Source organism: Lissotriton vulgaris, chromosome 9 (assembly GCF_964263255.1).
Source record: "Lissotriton vulgaris chromosome 9, aLisVul1.2, whole genome shotgun sequence".
NCBI lineage: Eukaryota > Metazoa > Chordata > Amphibia > Caudata > Salamandridae > Lissotriton > Lissotriton vulgaris.
In genome coordinates, this window is record NC_141697.1 from 981,329,444 (window position 1) to 981,349,436 (window position 19,993).

General features: G+C 46.3%; 1 protein-coding gene across 1 annotated transcript in view; it reads left to right on the plus strand.

The window, feature by feature from the left end:
- Positions 1-19,993, plus strand: part of RASSF1 (Ras association domain family member 1) — a 279,996-nt gene that overhangs the window by 156,237 nt on the left and 103,766 nt on the right. The window contains exon 2 of the mRNA XM_086938840.1: positions 6,368-6,492. Within this exon, the coding sequence (XP_086794966.1) occupies positions 6,368-6,492 (125 nt within the window). The remainder of the gene's footprint in view (positions 1-6,367; positions 6,493-19,993) is intronic.

Sequence of the window (19,993 nt, forward strand, 5' to 3'; positions counted from 1 at the left end):
AAACAACAAAACTCAAGCAGAATAATGTTAGCCCAGTCTTTCTTACTGCTACCTTAAATAACAAAGTTACATTGTATTGGCCCCTTCAGGAAGAAATGAAAATGACTATTTCCCTCTCCTTTTCCTTTCTTTGAATGCCATTTAGTTTGTGAATCTGCAGAGGTTTTTTCAGTGTTTATATGTTTACACAGGTGAGGGCTATTTCCCATCCTGTGGGGTTTTATCAGTTAATATAGGTTTAAACCTAAAACCGGACAGCCTACCAATATGTTTCACCTTTGGGAGTTATAAGTATTTAGCTATGCAGCACAATATACTGGATACTACAACATCTACTGTTACTTCAAGTGAAAACCAACGTGCGTCGTACTATGCCTAGAGAGTTTGAATTCATGCGCCTACGCAAGCTCTATATTAAAGTACTTGTTGAGGCATTAGATAAACTGTCATGCGGTGTGCGTTTCCTGTGCCATGTGGCTAACAAAAACATGCACTAACATTGTACCAATAATAGTAAAAAGGGAAAATGTGACTACTAGTGGTGTGATCCAACCTGTTAAGCACTGCTGCACTCTTACCCTAACCATAAACCCCTGCACCATCTAGGCCGAGCAAGCAGATGATTCATGTACATCGTGGTAGCCTTATTTGTTAATGAATTTGCCTATAATCAAATAAAAACATTAAAGCGCGATTTGCTGTGGTAACAGCAAGAACCTTATTGCCCAAGTAAGGTAGCATCTAAAAAAACATTATATATATATATATATATATTTTCAACAACTTGGTAGCTCACGTAAAGACACACAATGGCTGGTAACCTCGTGAAAGTTCGTGTGTGTCTTTACGTGAGCTACCAAGTTGTTGAAAATAGTCAGGCGGAGGCTCATCCGCCAAAGACTTCACCACCCCAGGATAACAAGGGGGCCGCAAGGTACGGATTCACTGTTCCTAACGTGGGGCTTACATGCAGGATTGAGGACACACCACGTGTGGGGGTTCATTTTGGACTAAAAACTGCAGGAATAAGTGCGCCTCATGGATGGTTAATATTAGGGCACTACAACTCCCACAAGTCTCCACAACGTTAAATCAAGGAAGGAGCCTTGAAAGCATTATAGGAGTCAGCCCGCCACAGCACAAACCTTCCACTCAGCCCTGGAAGAAGAGAACACTCGAAACACGTCGGCAAAGGTGGAAGGCTGCATTACTTACCTGCATCAAAAGCGTGTCCATCCCTGATTGAAATAAAGGCTGGTAACCTCGTGAAAGTTCGTGTGTGTCTTTACGTGAGCTACCAAGTTGTTGAATATATATATATATATATATAGTTTTGACGGAATCGGCCATAGTAGCAGGTAGAAAGAAAGGTATGTAACCGCAGTGTGCCCTACTCACTAAATGTATCTGGCTGGAACCCCAACATATGACGATGAATCTCAGTTAATAAAAAGAAACCTAAAGGACATCAAGGAGGTGTGTGTGAAACGTCTGACGCTAAAGCACAGAGAAAGGAGGAAAGCATTTGCTGTGGTAAAGTGGCATTCAATTAGCACCAATCCCGAAGAAAATGACACTCCTTTCAATGAAGCAAAAGTGCTCATAATAGTTAAGCCAATTTCCATATGTCAGCCTCAAATGCAACAAGCATCGGCATAGCCAATAGGTCTCGCCTTTGGGGCATTATAAGTGTTTAGATAGAGCCAATGGCTTTGTTAATGTTTTTAATATATGTTGTAGAGCATTGTGAATGTTGTGCAGCATGTTGAAAAGTTATGTTATAATTAAACAAGTGTTATAAAATATTATATACAACTGAAATATCGTACTAAAAACAAGAATTAACACCAAAAATGTGTTCTAGTTTATTTGTTCATACAATGCTGTCAATTTTCCTCTGCTTGTTGTAATTATTTTTTGTTATAGTTTTTATTATTAGGTGTGGTATATAAACAACGGGAGGGTGGAGGTTGTGAAATAGTACCTTAATTAGATAGGGTGGGGTGAGTTGGTGTTGCATTGCTGCTATACTGATGCTGGGGTGGTGCTGTACTGGTGCTGAAGTGGTACTATTTGATACTGAGGTGGTGGTGTGCTTGTGGAAGGTGGTGCTTGATGTTGCTGAGTGATACTGAGATAAGAATGTTTTTCAAAAGTTTCCATTCCGTTTGTGTTGTAACAGTTTCACTTGCAAAAAGTTAAACAAATTACTCTACCCAACACTGCTTGCTTTTCAGACCCATTCTTTAAACCTCCATGCTGACATTTAGATAGAGTCCCTCGGCTGGTCATGGTAAAATAGGTTATATCAGCACCTTGTACTCCTTGGCAGCGCTTAGAAGCGGGCGTGGGTACCAAGTGTTGCTTCATAAATTCTATCACCCACTCAAAAAAGTGGGACTGAGATAGGAACAGTGAGACAGGGAGAGGCATTCATAGATACTGAAGCATAGACAGGGATAGCAGAGACAGAGCGAGACAAGGACAGTGAGACAGGCTATACGAATAAGTGTACAAAGACAGTGAAAGGCGGACATATAGACAGAGACAAACAAACAGAGACACGTTGCGTTATTGTTACGGGATTACCAGTGTCTTTGTAACATAGGCAAAAAAATCATCTACTATAAGTAAATAAACTTGTTATGCAATTAATTTGATGGCGCAGATGCTGTAGTACAGCCGATTGTGAACAGACACTTGGGGGCACCCGCTGCACAAGCCAACAGTTCCATACACAAGGGTTCAATGGTATATATGACGACCTGTTCAAAGGTATATACAATGAATTCACTGTCATCAAATGCAGTGCAACATGTTTTTATGCTGGGATTTTTTAGCCCAGACCTACACAATTTTAAGTCAGTCAAAACGGAGTATGTCTATACTTCCAATAAAATGATGTTACAGCTGTGTTACATGTAGTCTGTGCCTCTTCTCTGTTAGCAGGTCACAAATGCAACAAGTGCGGCCTTGTTGATGCTCTCCACATGGTGCATTTAGCATGCCCTAAAAAGTGCACAAATGCCTGGGAATAACTGTATACATACTTTATGCATAAACTGCTCAGAAATACACTTGGCTCTTTCTGTTAACAATATTGCATAACTGCTGGCAGACAGACAGAAAGCATTCGCGGCCGGTAGTGGGAGTACCGGCCGGGCGGTGACGTGGGGAGGAGGAGGGGCAGGGTGGGGGGAGTAATGTATGGATTACGGACTTTAACAGGTAAGTAAACATATAAATACATAAAACGAATTTTGGTGCGCGCACTGCATCGCATTTGGTGATGTAGTGCATGCAACGAAATTAGTTTTATTTATTTATATGTTTACTTACCTGCTAAAGTCCATAATCCATACATTACTACCCCCCACCCTGCCCCTTCCCCTCCCCACGTCACCGCCCGGCCGGTACTCCCACTACTGGCCGCGGCTGACAGAAAGACATGGAGAGGAAAAAACATATGGACAAGCAAACAGAAATAAGCATCATAGAAAGTTGTGTATAGAGACAGAGAGAGTGAGACATGAACAGTGAGACAGGCACAGGTATAGATAGATACGGAAGCATAGACAGGGATAGACAGAAACAGAGCGAGATAAGGGCAGTGAGACAGGCTACACAGATAAGTGTACAGAGACAGGGAAAAGCGGAAATATAAAAAAAGACAAAGAAACAGAGACACAGTTGCTCTGGTCTGTTAGCAGGTGACAAATGCAACAAGTGCGGCAGTGAAAGTGAAAGCGACCACACTAATTTGTAACATGATCCACAACAGATGGCAACCTGCGCGCCACTGCTTGCTTCCAACAGCTGGATGCCGTGGGAGTAAACATTTACAGAAAAGATGGGACATGCACCCGCCTTTGGCCAATTGCGTACTTTCATTTTTTAAAGCCACACGCAAAGGCCAATAGAATGTGTGGGAAAAAAAACAACACGCACGAGTTTAGAAAAAGTCTGGATGTACCAAGAGGTCTCTACATAGAGCAGCTAGGCTCGACCTAAAAAGTGGGCTGCCCTGCTTCAGACCATTAAAATACATTGCGGCCCTATCCATAAGACCTCCCACTACGACCTTAATTAAGCACAAGGACGTTCGTAAGGCATCAAAGCAGCAGTTACATTACATAAGGGAACTTTTTTTTTTTAAGGCACAGATTGATTTAAGTAATTTGCCCAGAATCACAGTATGTTGAGACGACGCCAGGAATCAAACCTGGTGCCCTAGTCCCTAAATCGGCAGCTTTGACCATCTTGCCAAATCCTCTCCCAGCACAGGAAGCCGCCGGACCAAACATGCCCATTTGCAGCAGCTGTCCATGTCCGAGGGCAAAACTAACAAACCTTTGATTGTGAAAACACTGTCCTGATGCTGGTTTAGCACACGACACAGCAACTCGGGTGTGGAGGGAGGCAATTAAAAGTTGCAATTTGCAACCGGTTAACTCTGCTTGACAGAAATAGTATAATATATTCCTGGAATAAAAAGAGGTAAGCCTAGGCACGGGGATTGGGGCAGGTTACCTAAGGTAGTACAGGTGGCACGCTAACATGCAGCAACACAGAGAGGAGCACTGGCACATATCAAAAACATTGAACATGTGTAACAAACAAGCATTGCCCTACCCTGTAACAATTCTACCATGGCGGACGCCAACATCAGTGATAAGCTCAGCGGACTAATATAATTATTTAGAAGTTGCAGATGCAGAGTATGAAATCACACCAAAGTTGACCCCCTCACCTAACAAAAAAAAGCACTTCATCTCTGCGTGCGTACCAAATAAATATGGCCTTATGTAATGCAACTGGTGTTCATGTAAAGTGCTCGGATGTCTACTTTACTCTTTACTAAGGTGCATTAAAAAGCCGGTTCGAGAAAAAAGAGGAATGCAGAGAGGGAGTGGGGCGAGAGGGAAACAACCATAAGGGAAAAAAAGGAGAAGTATGATAAAGGGGGAGGAATATGAAGGAGGAGGAGATAAGAGAGAGCAATATGGGTGTGGGTGAGAGTTTAACAGAAGCACACAGCAGCGCTGAGATGGAAAACAAGAAAACACACTGCAATAAAAAAAAAGCGGGCAGACACCACCACATTTAATCTCCTAAAATCGGCAAAATCACCTTTCAGAAGGAGTTGGTCTGTCCTGAACAGCACTCCAATTTTCAGCACTAGTAGGAGTTCTAAAACAAGCAGGCGCTGTGCAGAAGAAAGTCGTGCAGCCCCCTTGCATTTAAAAACAAGCAACGAGGTGGGGACCCGGGAAGAGGCAGTAAGACCACAGAGGGTGGCCATGGCATTGAAGTACTTGTATGAGTTCTAAAGCAGGCGGGTGCCATGCAGAAGAAAAAAGAAAGGTGTGTGGCAGCCATGAAGAAAGAGGAAATGTGGCAGCCGTAGTACAAAATACTGAGCAGAACACAGAAAATATGCAGGAAAGTAATAAAACTAAGAATGGCACCCTTAGGGAAAGAAAACTGTTGGCATGCAGATACAGTGCAAGTGGAGTTTACAACACAAGCAGAAAACAAACCAAAACAAGCGTTGTTTGGATCAGGAGAAATAAACTAACCAAACAGGCTGCGTTCATGACACGAGAAGGAAACTAATCAAAACAATGGTGTATGAAATGAACCGATAAGGACTACATTGCAGCAATACCAGTACCTCCGTGGGAGGAAACAAATGAGCACAAGGAGGGCCAAAGAAGAAAGATTACCCACTAGTAAGCAAGCCTTTTTGAAGGACAGTCCAAGTAACAAATAAAAAGCCAATGGGTGGGCTGTAAGCCCACAGAGTGAATGCAGCATATCTCGAAGAGACAGTGCATGCGCTGCCTAGACTCAACCTAAAAAGGTCATTAAAAAATCCAGTTCACTGAGAAATAGACACCCTGGTACAAGGGGAAATATTGGATACTGCCTTATCTTTTGCTTAGAAAAAAATGGCCTCTTTACCACAAAGTAGTACTCTGCAAAGGTGGTGAAAGAGGGGTCACTGGAACATTCAAGTAAATTATGTCAGCACTTAGAAATAATAAAAACTGCTTACACAAGTAAGAAAACTCACTTTTGAGCTCTGTGTGATCTGTAACATGCCACAGGTTCCAATCCTGGTAGCTCAGCCTTTTGTCCTTCTTCTGTTTTTGAAATGAGTATCAATTTGGATTGGGTAATAATATATTTATATGAAAATAATCTAGTTAAAGGTCTTTTGATAAATGAGCTCTATAAAGACACATTATTATTGATACTATTATCATTATTCTCCCCTTTTGCTTTCCTTTTGCTGTTTCTCTTGCCTCTTTATTTTTCAGTGTTACACACTCATCTCTCATTGCATTCCCCTCTTTGTCCCCAGAATGCAGATTTACCTGCCACTATCGCTGTCGATCCCAGATCCGGTTGGACTGCAGTGGTTCCTATTACCAGGACCTGACTCCATCTGAGGCCAATGAGCAACCGATTGTACGAGACACCAATGTGGTAAGAAGAATTATGAAGCATATTTTTATTTGAAACCTTTGTGTGATCAGCTCCTGAAACCAGCGCTCCTACGCTTTCCACTGCAGTCAGTGTCTTTACACAACACTCAAGAGAATGCACTCCTTCAGTGTTCCCATCAACACATTCTGTGCTGTACAGCATCCCCAATGCACACAACGCACATTTACACCATCAGTCACATCCAGCAATCTTGAACCATGCCCAGTCTTACAAACAGAACGGCCCCACCAGACCGCCGGGGATGCCTGGTCTCACCCTGGAGATACCCATTAAGGGACCATCTCTCAGGGAAGCCAGGAAGGGTTTCGCAGCGGTCGAAGCGCCTTGGGACCCTACGGGTAAGTAGTGCGCTATATAAATGCCTATACATACATACATACATACATACTCTGTCCACTGCAACCAGCGTCTTTACACTGTACACCAGAGCATGCACTCCTTAAGTGTTTCCGTCCTGTCTACACCATCTTCAGCCACACAGCCAGCATCTTTACACAATCAACCAATTACAATAGTCTCACATCCTGTACAGTCTTACACCCAGTGCTCTTACACTATCCACTGCAACCAACAACTTTATAGTGCATTCCACAGCAAGCATGTAATGTAATGTATGGTGGATTTGCAGAGCACTCCTTGTTACCCCTGAGGGCATGCAAGTGCTGATTAGGTGAGAGTAGGCATGTGGTGGGGCTGGGCCTGAGTACAGACAGTCTCAATAGGCCCTCAAAAAGACTAATTGACAAACCAGTTTTTTAAGCTTTTTGCTGAATTCAAGAAGTGAGGACTTGGCTCTGAAGTGATGCAGGAGGTCTTTCCAAGATTTGGCAGCTTGGTAGGAGAATGGTCGACCTCCGGTTCTGCTTCTATGGATGCGGGGTGTGTGTGCAAGTGAGAGTGATGCTGAGCGAAGTTGTCTGGTGGGTTGGTGGAAGTGAAGCTGGTGACTGAGGTATGCAGGTCCAGTGTTTTGTATTCACAGGAATGCGTCTGTGAGAAGTTTGAACTGGCAGCGCTTCTAGGTGGAAGCCAGTGGAGCTCTTTGAGGAGTGGTGTGGAGTGAGATCAGCACAAGAGGTTGAGGACGACTCTGACAGTGGTGATTCTAATGGTTTGAAGTCTGTAAAGAATATGGGTTGGGATGCCGTGCAGAGCTGCTTGCTGTAGTACAATCTGCTTGTGATTAGGGCCCGCATGAAGGTACTTCTGGTGTCCAGTGGGAGCCACATAAACATTCTACGTAACAGGTGTTGACCTGGGACTTCATGGTGAGGTTGGTGTCAAGGATGAGGCCTAAGTTCCTAGCAGGGTCAGTAGGGGTGGGTGTGGCTTTGAGTTCTGTGGGCCACAAAGTTGAGTCCCATGAAAATCAGCACTTGAGCTTGGGGTAGTTCTCTTTCATCCAATTGACCACGCTGGTCATGCATTGTTTGAAATGTGTCTTGGTGTTGATGGTGTTGTCTTAGAGGGAAAAGCTGAGCTGGGTGTCATCAGCATAGGAGATTATGTTGATTCAGTGGGATCTAATGATGTTAGCTAGAGGAGTCATGTGCATGTTGAAAAGTGTGGGGCTGAGTGATGATCTTGGTGGAACACTGCAGATGTGGTAATTGGGTTCTGATGTGAATGCCATGAGCGTGACTCATTGTGTTCTTTTGGAGAGGAAGAAAGCTATCCATTTGAGTTCTGGTCCCTGTATTCCAGCTGTGTGCAGTCTGGCGATGAGCGTGTGCTGAGAAAAGGTGTCAAAAGTGGTGGAGATTTCGAGGAAGATCAGGGCAGCAGTCCGTCCATGGTTGTCTATTGTGTGTATGTCGTCTGGGGCAGGATGAGGGCTGTTTCGGTGCGGTGGTTGTTACTGAATCTTGATTTTCAGTCGCCTAGGAGTTTGTGTTGTTCTAGGTGGTCAGCGAGTTTTTCTGTTGATAGTGTTCTCTATGACGTTGGCTGGGAAGAAGAGCAGTGAGATGGGTCAGTATTTGCGGAGTACTTTGGGGTCGGCTGAGGGTTTTTTGAGGCGAGTGGTAACTTTGGCATGTTTCCAGCTATCTAGGAAGGTGGCTGTCTTGAGGGAGGGGTTGATGATGACAATTAGTGCAACAGTGGTCGTGGCTTTTCCCAAGTTGTAGATATAGTGGGGGCAGGAGTCGGTGGGCACCCATGAGTGGACTATCTTCATTACTGTTGCAGCGTCCTCGATGGATAGAGGGTTCCATGTTGTCAGTTTGTAGTCTTTGGTTGAAGAGGTGAGCAGGCTGGGAAGGTCAATGGGGGGTGTTTGGGGTTCAGTTTTGCTCTAGATCTTGGTGATTTTTTTCATGGAAAAAGTCAGAGATGTTGTTGCAGAGTTTTTGTGTAGGGGTGATGGTATTGGTTGTGGCGGTTGGATTGTTAAATTCCTTGGCAATGGCAAAAAGTTCCTTGCAGTTTTTTTTTTAAAACTTTATTTATAATTTTATTCAACGTAAAGACAGGTACATGAGTAGGGCAACTACACAGTCGTCATTCATGCGATATACATAAATACATTTGAATTCCACACTAGGCGAGCACAAGGCAAGAAAGCAGCTGTAACATAAATACAGTACATAGCATTTAAAACAACATACATTAGAATCAATTCCAACAGGAGTTCAGGAGTCAATGGGAAAAAGCAGGATCGGAGAGAAAATGTGGGTTATACATCCTTTAAAATTATAACTTTCAGCAATATTGTACGTTGAAAAAAAAATCCCAGCATCATAAATCGTGAAGATGTATTTTGTCCATGGGTAGCAATTATGCAATCTGTTTCGCACTACTTTAATACACTAACTGCCGGGGGAGGAGCTACGCAGGAAAACAAGATGGCCACATAAGCTCCCTGCTCCGCCGACCTCCGCCAGCATCTCGTATATCCTGTAATTTATCCTGCTTTTACACCTGACTCCCGTGTACGCGAGGAGTTACTGACTCTGAAGGTGCAATCCCGAACTTTTTAACTTATCGGGTGACGAAGATACGCCGTGTTTCATTCTCGGCCTAACTCAGCGTGGAAGCCGGGGCCTCGATTTCCAACCCACCCGGGCTGGAGTTGAACAACATCGGCTGTGGACTTTGGGCTTCGTCCGGTCTCTCGAACGGAGACACACTTTACGTGTTTCCAATGGCGATTTAATATCCTGTCTACACCGCAGACGCCACAGCGTGGCTCTTCGGTTGCTGCGGTCCTGTATCCAACGCCCGGAGACACTGTAAGCCTCCCGGGGGTGACGGACCGGAGCCCTGACTAGCGGCGAAGGTGTAGAAATCGTTAGGTGAGGGCGCCCATTGTTGTTGTCTGCTCCGGTTGCACCTGCTACCCCGGAGTAGTCGACCTCCGGGGTTCATATCCTGCTCTGTCGCTTCGTGAGAGGAGATGGAGGGGACAGAAGGCACACCATCACTGCAAGCCGTAATGGCGGCCATTGGGGCGCTCCACTCACAGATCATCGTCCAATACCAGTCACTGTCTGCAACAGTGGACAATATCTGCTGGAGACCGGACGGCGACTTTTCGGCATTATTTCAGCCAGCTCTACTACCCATGGAACATTGTGGGCTCAACTTCGAGGACCCTGTGCGGAAGCCGGACTCCGTGTGCGCTGCTGATCCCTACAGGATGGTTTGTGCGCCCGTGAACATTGTTAGCTTCCCCTGCTTGAGCCATAACCCACTGAACATCGACATGGACAACCTTGAGTGCCTCAACAGGACCACCTGTGGTTATCAGAGGTTCATTATTCTTCCACGCTTTTCCTCACTTGCTTTGTGGATGCCGTGCACTTTTATCCTTTTTTCGACTTGTTCGTACTGACTTGAACTTTGATGAACGCTCTGCTGCTTTCACTGTTGTTGTGGTCTGGATTATAAGTGCTCTGGTTAATAATCGTACCGGCCAGGGTTAACTTGTGTCTTTTTTTTGGGGGTTTGGCATAATATTTTATCTCGCTGCTGGGATTGTGACCTGTAATGTACGAGAGTCGGGTGGTGTGTATCATACTTCCCCGGATTGATTTTATATTTCGCTGCATTCTATTTTGACCATGTTCCGGGGTGGCTACATCTGGTGGGGGGTAAAGGAGTCCGGGAGTGTGTTTTTATCTCTCCTCCTCCGCTTTTCTTCTCTTTTAGGGATGTTTCTGGGCGACAGGCACGCTGCTAGTGGGTTAGGCCGTAGCCATTGCAGGGGTGCAGGGTGGGGGGGGGGTTGTTATTTTGCCTTTGTTTTGTTCTATGGCCCCTCTTTCTTTCTTTTCTCTCTTTTTAGGGTATTCCTATGGGCGACAGGCACGCTGCTAGTGGGCTAGGCCGTAGCCATTGCAGGGGTGCAGGGTGAAGGGTGTGGGGGGGGGGGGTTTGTTATTTTGCCTTTGTTTTGTTCTATGGCCTATTTCTTCTTCTTGCAGTACTTTCTGTTTCATCCTGGAGTGTATAAGTAGGCGGGGTCTGAGGGTGGGCGGCCGCGATGAGAGATTGGTTGTTCGGTTCTTTACCCTCCTTGAGCTCGCTAGCGCTCGCGTCTTTACTGTCCCTTTAAGTTGGTCCGCGACTACATTCCTACACCTACCCACCTTTATTATATCTTCGATTGTGTGGCTCCGGATATCCTGTATCTTCTTCTTTATCTTGTCTCTGGGGGGGGGGGGGGGGGGGTTAAAGGCAAAATGAAAACCTTATGAATAGCATGCGATCTGCACTGTGTTCAATGCAACATATATCCTGTACCGCTGCCGGACCTCAGGGTTGCCGGCTGAAGAGCTGTGTTATTGAACTTCTTATACGTGTCTCCTAAATGCAGTGTCCGGCCCCTGTGGTTGTAGGTCTACTCCTGTAATTTTTGTGAATGATATAATAAAGGTTTTCAAAAAAAGAAATACACTAACTGCCAATAGTACTGAATGATGCATATGTCATGTGTGTTTATTAAAGCCCATGTAGATACCATGCATTGAGTCATACATTAGATTCTCCTGTCATTGGCTGGAGAGTGCGTTAGTATGCTCTTCAATTACCTCCTCATTACCACTAGGGTTATCTGCAGTGCTCAGTAAATATACTTGGAAGGGACCCCAAATATCTTTAGGTCTGCATCTCACTGGCAGTGTCTCTGTATATACCGCTGTTTGCTCCTGATTATATGTGAGGTCCAATAACCAATCCTTGAATTTAGGTGCCCTTCCTCTCCCCCAGCGGTACGCTACTCTTCGTTATGCCAGCAGCAATGCCAGTGATATGAACTTCCGATGTTGCCTGGGTATCTGCATAGTATATCCCAGCAGCATCAGCAGTGGGTCTTTTTCAAAGGTACATCCAGTAATAGTCTGAAGAGCCGTATGGATTTCCATCCAATAGGTCCACACCTCAGGGCATTCCCATGCCAAGTGCATGAATCCCGCTCCTTCCGCCCTGCATCTAAGACATCTATCATCTTCTGATAATCGAAATCAAAGCTTCAGCACTGGAGTATAATAAAGTTGTTGTAATACCTTGTAATGTATCACTTTTAGGCGACACCTAGCAGATATGTGCGCAGTCATCGCACAACAGTAGTACCATTGGTCGTCAGTGATTGTACCTCCTATATCCTTTTCCCATTTCATACGTGCCAGACTGTCGACCTCTGGGCTGTGTGTTCTTATGTTCCTGTATATATTAGACACCAATTGTCCATCTGTTCCTGAGCTCAACATCTTAGCTAATGGGGCAGTTATTATAGGTTCAACCAGGTAGTTCGGCAACACCTGTCTGAGTCCTTGTGAGAGACGTATATAATAGAACACCTCTAGCGGGGTAACCTGGAGTCCCTGGAACATTTGTTCCCTGTTTTTTAGGCGTCCCTCGTGAAATAGATCTCCCCATGTCGTAATCCCTAGTCGTCTGCACATCCCCTTAAACCCCGATTCTTGTAACAGTGGCATCTGTGGATGATAGGCTAGTGGCATAAGCGGAGCATACAGCAGCTACACTTGCAATTTACGTGCTATTCGTTGCCAGGAATCTACCGTGCATGTGACAGTGGTGGGGTTAGTGTTGAGAACCGATATAGGACCGTGTATGAGGCCTGCCAATGGGAGCGGATGTGCCACCCAATCCTCCGCCGCTAATTGTGGCATAAAAGGTGTTGGTGCCATCCAGTGATATGCTTGTTGTGCTTGTGCACTCAAGTAGTACACCTCGAAGTCAGGTACATCGAACCCCCCTCTATCATATGGCAGTATGACTGTAGACCATTTGAGGCGTGGCTGTTTACCTCCCCAGAATAGGCATAATAATTCGGAGCGTAATGTACTGAAGAAGAACCGACCTGGGTAGTAGGGTATATTTGAGAACAGATAAAGAAAGCGCGGTAAGCTATCATCTTTATAAGGGACGCCCTGCCCGCCAGCGAAATCGGCAGCGAGATCCAGCGTGTCACCGCGTCCGTCAGGTTGGTGATTGCCGTCCCATAATTCAGACGCAGTGTCTCTTCTTTGTTTGTGGATATCTGTATACCCAGGTAGCGGAGGTCAGAATCGCACCACTCGAGTGGGTAGTCTAGTTGAAACCGTGTGACAGCTGTGGTAAGGGGAAAGAATTGTGACTTTTTCCAGTTTACCTTTATGCCTGACAATCCGCCAAATACAAGAATCTCTCTTAGTAATGGATTAAGGTTCATTTGAGGGTCTTCAACATATAGTGTTAAGTCGTCCGCATATAGTGACAACCCAATTTGTCTCTGGAAACATCTAAAAGCACTTGCCAAATGCAATTGCCATATGCGACAAGCAAGGGGTTCTATTACCATAGCAAACAGGAGAGGGGAAAGTGGGCAGCCCTGTCTGGTGCCTCTCGTGATCGAAAAGCGTGGTGACAGTCGGCCATTAATTAGGACTCTTGCTGTGGGTTGTGTGTATAGCAGTTGAATCCACGTTATGAACATCTTGGGGAACCCCATTTTGTTTAAGACTGTAAACAGGTAATGCCATACAACCAAATCGAATGCCTTAGTGGCATCCAAGAACACAGCTGCCACAGGTGAGTTAGGAGTGATGGTTTGGTTTAGCGAGAAAAGGGTACGTAGATTGTGGCTTGTGGACCGCCCCGGAACAAATCCGGCCTGATCTGGGAGCACTATTTTGGTCATCAGCAAGGAGAGGCGTGTGGCGAGAACCTTAGCCAGTATTTTGGCGTCGCAATTGATTAAGGATAACGGACGGTAAGAGTCGCAATCTGATGGATCTTTCCCTGGCTTTAGGAGTGAGGTAATAATCACCTCTCGCATCGAACAGGGCAGGACGCCCATTTCCAGGGATTCTTCACAAACCTCTTTGAGAACTGGTGCCATAATGTCTATGTGATGTGTATAAAATTCAGCGGGTAGGCCATCGCTACCCGACGCCTTGCCATTTTTGAGGGACATTATTGCATCCCTAATCTCGTCTAGTTCCAGGGGAGCCGCTAGGAATTGCCTGTGCCAGTCCTCAAGCCAACACAACGCTATTTCTTCAAAATACTGTTTGTTACTAATCATCGGGTGCCCTTGAGTCGTGTACAGCTCTTTATAGTGCGCGTGAAAGGTTGCGAGCATGCCCTCCGTATCTCGACAGTATTCTCCATCCTTTGTAACTATTTCCTGCACATTATTTCCAAACCTAGGATGTCTGACAATTTCTGCAAGTGCACGTCCTGGTCTTTCCCCTTCACAGTACCTGCGAGCGACCCAATGTTTCCCTCTGAACTTCACCTCTCTACTCGCTTCTTCCTCGAACGCCGACAGCTTTTCCCTAAAATCTTTGTGAAGTCTGCCATTATTAGTTTCTACCATCTGCGCCTCCAAGGCCTTCAGCTTGTGTTCTAATGTCCGTATAGTGTTCCTAATCTCTCTCAATATCCCAAAGCTTTTAGAAATACAGAAACCCCTCACTGTGACATTGAACGCTTCCAATATTGTTTCAACACTATTAACTGAGCCCCTGTTACGGGGGGGGGGGAAGCTGGTAATCTCCTCTCCCAATTCCACACTAAAAACAGTATCAAGTAGGGCTGTGGGTTGTAATTTCCATGTGGGCCTACCTCCATCATAACCTGGTAATTTCAGCTGGACCAGTACCGGGCAATGATCTGAGTATGTCCTAGCTAGGTGGAGGGCCTTGCCCATGTCTACGCTTAGACCTTTGGAGATGAGACAATAATCAAGCCGAGCCCATGTGTTGGTAAAAGATGTGAAATGTGTACCTTCCTTCCTGCCAGGATGTAGGAAACGCCAGCTGTCAAGCAAGCCTCCCTCTTCTATAATACCACTCAATACTTCTCTGGATTTCCTATTGTATTGCGCATAGCCATCTGCCCTGTCCATTGCAGGTATTAACGCAACATTGAAATCCCCGTGCCAAAGCATGTGCTGCGAGCCAATATCAACAATTTGCCCCCACAATACAGTAAAAAACTCTGGCACGTCGACATTTGGAGCATAACAGTTAGCAATGGTAATAGTATCGGTGCCCAATCTTCCCCATAACAAGGCATATCTGCCCTCTGCATCTCTAAGTTCTCCAAATTTCGTAAACTGTACAGCCCTCTTAATTAGAATAACAGTGCCTCTGGAATACGAGGAGTAGGAAGCGAACACTCTAACCTCAGTCCACCTGCTCGCAAAAGTATGATTCAATCTAGGCGCTAAATGAGATTCCTGCAATAGTGCAATATGTACTTGCTGGCGTTCCAGATAAGCTATAACATTTCTGCACTTACGTGCATCATTAAGCCCTCGTACATTCAAGGACACAACAGTAAGACGAGACAGTCCATTAGTAACAGCCATGATCGAGTTCCATCCTGAAAAGAACTATAGCATTGATCGCTCCCTGTGACCCACCAACACGGTTCGCCAAAAGTGTGATAGGAATGACGCATGCCATGCCCTCTGCCCCAGAGCACCCGTTATCATCCCCGCACTCATCTAAGGAGTGATGCCGTTCAATCAATGTAATTTCAAACAAAACTTGTGCAGATAGGTCTATACTGTGCCCCACTACGCCTAGCATCTTCTGCCCATTATCCAATAGTCTACGCACCTTGCAGTCCAGTCTGTGAGTTCCCTGTCTGTCCTGTAGTGAAACTTTAAAACTATCCATGTCCCTGAACTTCTCAATGCAACTCAGGAAAATTCCCGCCCCAACCTCCTCCCACTGAAGCATCCCCAACTTGCCAGAGTTCCTAACCCACCCCCCACCCATAACATTAGAAAGACACCCCGATAACAACGGTGCCATAAATATCAACATTGGGGTATACCCTAATGGAGGCGTCTAAGGTACGCACATTCACACCCCTTACACCTTCTCCCCTTGTCTCATGTGACCAATATGGGCACATTCTAGGGAAGGTGGGTGGTGCCTGGAATACATTACCACCAGCAGTCAAATTGTAGTCCACTCTATTGCGATTCTTCAGCATCCGCCATTCACAGTAGGCACTGATATGCAGTCCTCTCCGCGGGTGCCATAAGGATAGCATAATTTCCTGTGTGCTGGTATCTCATGTTAGAGGTCGCCTGCCAGCAGATCGTCATTCCACTGCCCATCTTCGTCGCGATTGCCATTATTCGTACGAGATCGTCTTAGAGTTTTTAGGAAGTCTTCTACTTGTTGCGGCTTCATGAAAAAATGCTGCTTCGCCTGGTGAGTAACTCTCAATTTAGCTGGATACAGAAGAGCGTAGTCTATTTGCAGAGTGCGGAGCTTCTTTTTAACCTCCAAAAACTTACGTCTCTGTTCCTGAACAATTGGTGTGAAGTCAGGATAAATGGAGAAATTAACGCCATCGCATGCTAGATTTTGGTTGGCACGTGCATATCTCAAAGCCACATCGCGATCTCGGTAGTTTAGGAGGCGTGCGATGATGGGTCTTGGCGGTGCACCGGGCTTAGGCCGCGGCCACAGCGAAAGATGTGCTCTCTCCACGATAAACTGCTTGGAAAAAGCCTCAGGTCCTACCGCAGTCAGGAGGATCTTCTCCACATAGTCCTCCATTCGCCCCGTGTTGGTGGACTCCGGCACACCTATTACGCGAATGTTGTTCCGCCTACTGCGCGCCTCCAATTCCTCATTCTTGGTGGCAATCACTCTGAGGATATTGTCCATGCTTGTAAGCTGCGTGGCATGGGATGCTGTGGTATCGTCGTTGCTCGAAATGCGTCTTTCAGTTTCCGTGAGTCATTCTTCGTGGACATCAAGTTTGTGTGCAATAGCATCCATTCGAGACGTCATGCGATCCATCATGTCCACAACAGTGGCAAAGCCTTGCCTCATTTCCTGCATAAGTTGATGCATATCCGTGGTGGAGGAGCTGGCTCCCGCCCCTGCCGTCGACGGCCTTTGCGATCCACCCAGGTCAGCCGTGCTCCTTGTCGTTTTTTTGGGAGCCACGGCATCAAAGGACAGCTTAGTCTGACGATTATCCATTTTACCCATGGTGCGTCCAAGTCCAGTACTATTGGCAAGCAGCAGGGTTATCACACATGTGGCCTCCTGTTAAGATCGGCATTGTAATCGTATACCACAAGTGTCTAATCCTGGATTTGCAGATGAGAAAGGACCCATGGTTTCTAATTGGGCATCATTCAAATCTATATCAAAATATGAGTGGGTCAGGAACACATCAGCGCCGTTCAAAGAGTCTGCACTCCCAGTAGGTGCTCGAAGTCAGCCGTGCCGGGATCGCCCCCGCACGGACACGTGAGCCGCTAGCGGTATATGTTTACCCACTTCGCAGCGTCACAAATATAATGTCCTGTGAGGGATACAGGTTATATTTGGATCAGGTTCCAGCGAGCGGTATCAGTCGGCGAGTGGGAATATCTCATGTCTATGGCCTGTGCTAACCAGACTCCACGCTGCATGCGGGTGCCACAAACAGCGAATCGTACCGATAGGCTATATGTCCCTCTGCCTCTGTGCGTAGCATCAGTACATCCTCACCCTCACAGGCTGGGCCGTCTCGAAGCACAGTCCAACATGAGCCCCGGAGCGCCTCCCCCGCTCCCGCCAAGCGCCGCCACGTCCCAGCTATCAATCGTACCAACGGTCAGATGCAGCTCTCCTGGTGCGGCGCTTATATCTAAGCAGGGAGTTTCAAGGTTGATAGCGGCGGGCTCACCAGGCACGACCCCACTTCAGTATCATCTCAGAGCATGCCACCACCGTGTGGAATTCTTCTAGAGGCTATTGCGAGGCCGTAGCCGTACCTCGCAACTCCGCCGCAGTCTCGAGCAGCTTAGGTCTTAATGGCGGCTCAGAGAGCACCAGCACAGCCCCCAGCCGCGTTGCGTGTGTCTGTCCTCACGCCGTAGCAATCGTCTATTTACTACGATATCCCATTCTCCTCGTAACAGTAGGCAACAGATCTCTCCCGGTCGCGTCACCTTGTCTGCCTCCAAGCCGCTACTGCGCGAAAGGCCAGCTCTTATCTGGTTTATATGATCGCCGCCATTCGCCAGGCCTGCACTTCCGGTGGCAAGCCGCGAGATCACGTAGCTCCCTGCTGCCGCACTGTAGCACACTCACTGTTTGGTGCTGCCGCCGGTCAGATGCTTACACGCTGTTTTCTGCGGAATGGCTCGGCAGATTCGCCTCAAACTTGCACCGAGTGTGGGGCTTAGCGTTGTGAACACTCTCATGTGTTCCGATCAGGATTCCAGGCTGGTTTTCGAGGATAATTTAAGGATTATGATTCCAGGCGCGCAGGAGCCTCACTCAAGTGCGGCCATTCTGCATGTGCGCCCTCTAACGCCCCCCTTCCTTGCAGTTGTTGCAGCTAGATTCAATTCTAAGGGTCCAGGCCTTTTTCTTTATCTTTTTCACTTGAGGGTGATAATGTCTTAGTGCAGCCTTGTAGGTATTTCTTGTGGTGAATCCTGGTGAGTCCTTGTGTGGTTCTTCATTTCCTTTCAAGTTTGTTTGTTGGATCTTTTGGGATTATTGTTTTTAAGGGTTGCCAGGGTACTGGCGCAGATAATGATCCAATCGTTGAAGTTGTTTGTGTCATTGATGAGGTCGTTGGGTTTGGGTAGTGTAGTTGGAAGGTGTTGAGCCATTCTGTTTCTCTAACTTTCTTCCAGCAGTGGCTTGGGGTGTTGCTAGACTTTGTAGGAGTAGTTAGTGACCCTGTTATGTGGAAGTTGACGATGGAGTGGTCCTCCCATATGAGTAGGGTGGATGATGGTCCGTCAATGTGAGTGGGGTGATGTGGTTGACTTTAACCTTGTTGCTGGAGGAGAAGATGGGGTTCAGGGTGTGTCTGTGATGTGAGTGGGCCTTGTTCTGTAGACTTTCAACCAAGTCTGTGTTGTTGCACCACACACACCAAGCACTCATACACAATGCCCATCAGCTATTCCCTACACTTGCTTCATATCAAGTCTTACACCATTATGTTGTATTCCACAAAGAACATTGTGTTGCAACCCATTTCAGGGGGCCAAGGGGCATGCAGCCGCTACTGGACCAACCTTGGTGGTTGAGGGCTTTTACTTTTGACGTCCCGGGGCATGACTTAATATGGATACTGAGCAACATTGCCAAGTATCACTTCAGCACTTGACTCTCAGTGCTAGCTGTGGACGAGTATTCAAACGCTCCCTCTGGGAGGAAGTGTAAATACAGGTAAATGAACACGACTCATCACTCAAAGTACAAACAGTACGAACAATAAATCAATGTCCAATCAAATACTTGCTTTTAAAAGAAGAAGACTTGCTTTATTTCTAACTCTACATATGCAAAGGAATAACGATATGCACAAACAGTAACACATTCCCCTTGAGAGCAGGGCTCTAGTAGTTGTCAGCCAAGTTCCTGTTCCTTGTAATGTGCTCAGGGTTATTCCCCATTTATTAGTGGCCGCATTCAGGGAATACTCACTATTAGGCTGGCCTCAAGAGTTCCCCTATGACTCCAGGAATTAGTCAAAAAGCATCTATGGTTCCATAGCACCTTTAGAGGCGAGTCTCCCGGGGCCCAACAGGCTCAGCTCATGTCCTACCAGCTTCTGCACCATGGGAATATTCAGCGTTGCAGTGGTGACCTCAGTACGGTCACCTACGAGTTCTGATCCTGCTTGGAGAAGCTGGGCTGCTCGCAGCCCACGCAGCAGCACCCAAAGCAGCTCTGCTGGCTTTTCCAGTTATCGAAGCAGCTCCCTGCTATGCAAAACACACAAGGACACATACATGCAGCACATGCTTTCACTGCACAGCACTACATCTATCATGTTACGTAGTGCTCGCAGGCATACATACACCCAGTACATGCACTAACAACACATGCATTGCACAGTACTGTTCTATCCCAGTACTGTACCCTCCCCAGACACGCATACATCCAGCACAGAGTCACTACTCCTGAGACACACATTACTCCACATCTACTTGATGTAGGCCAAGAGTGAGTTAAACACACAGCAGCTAAACTTTTAACAAGCA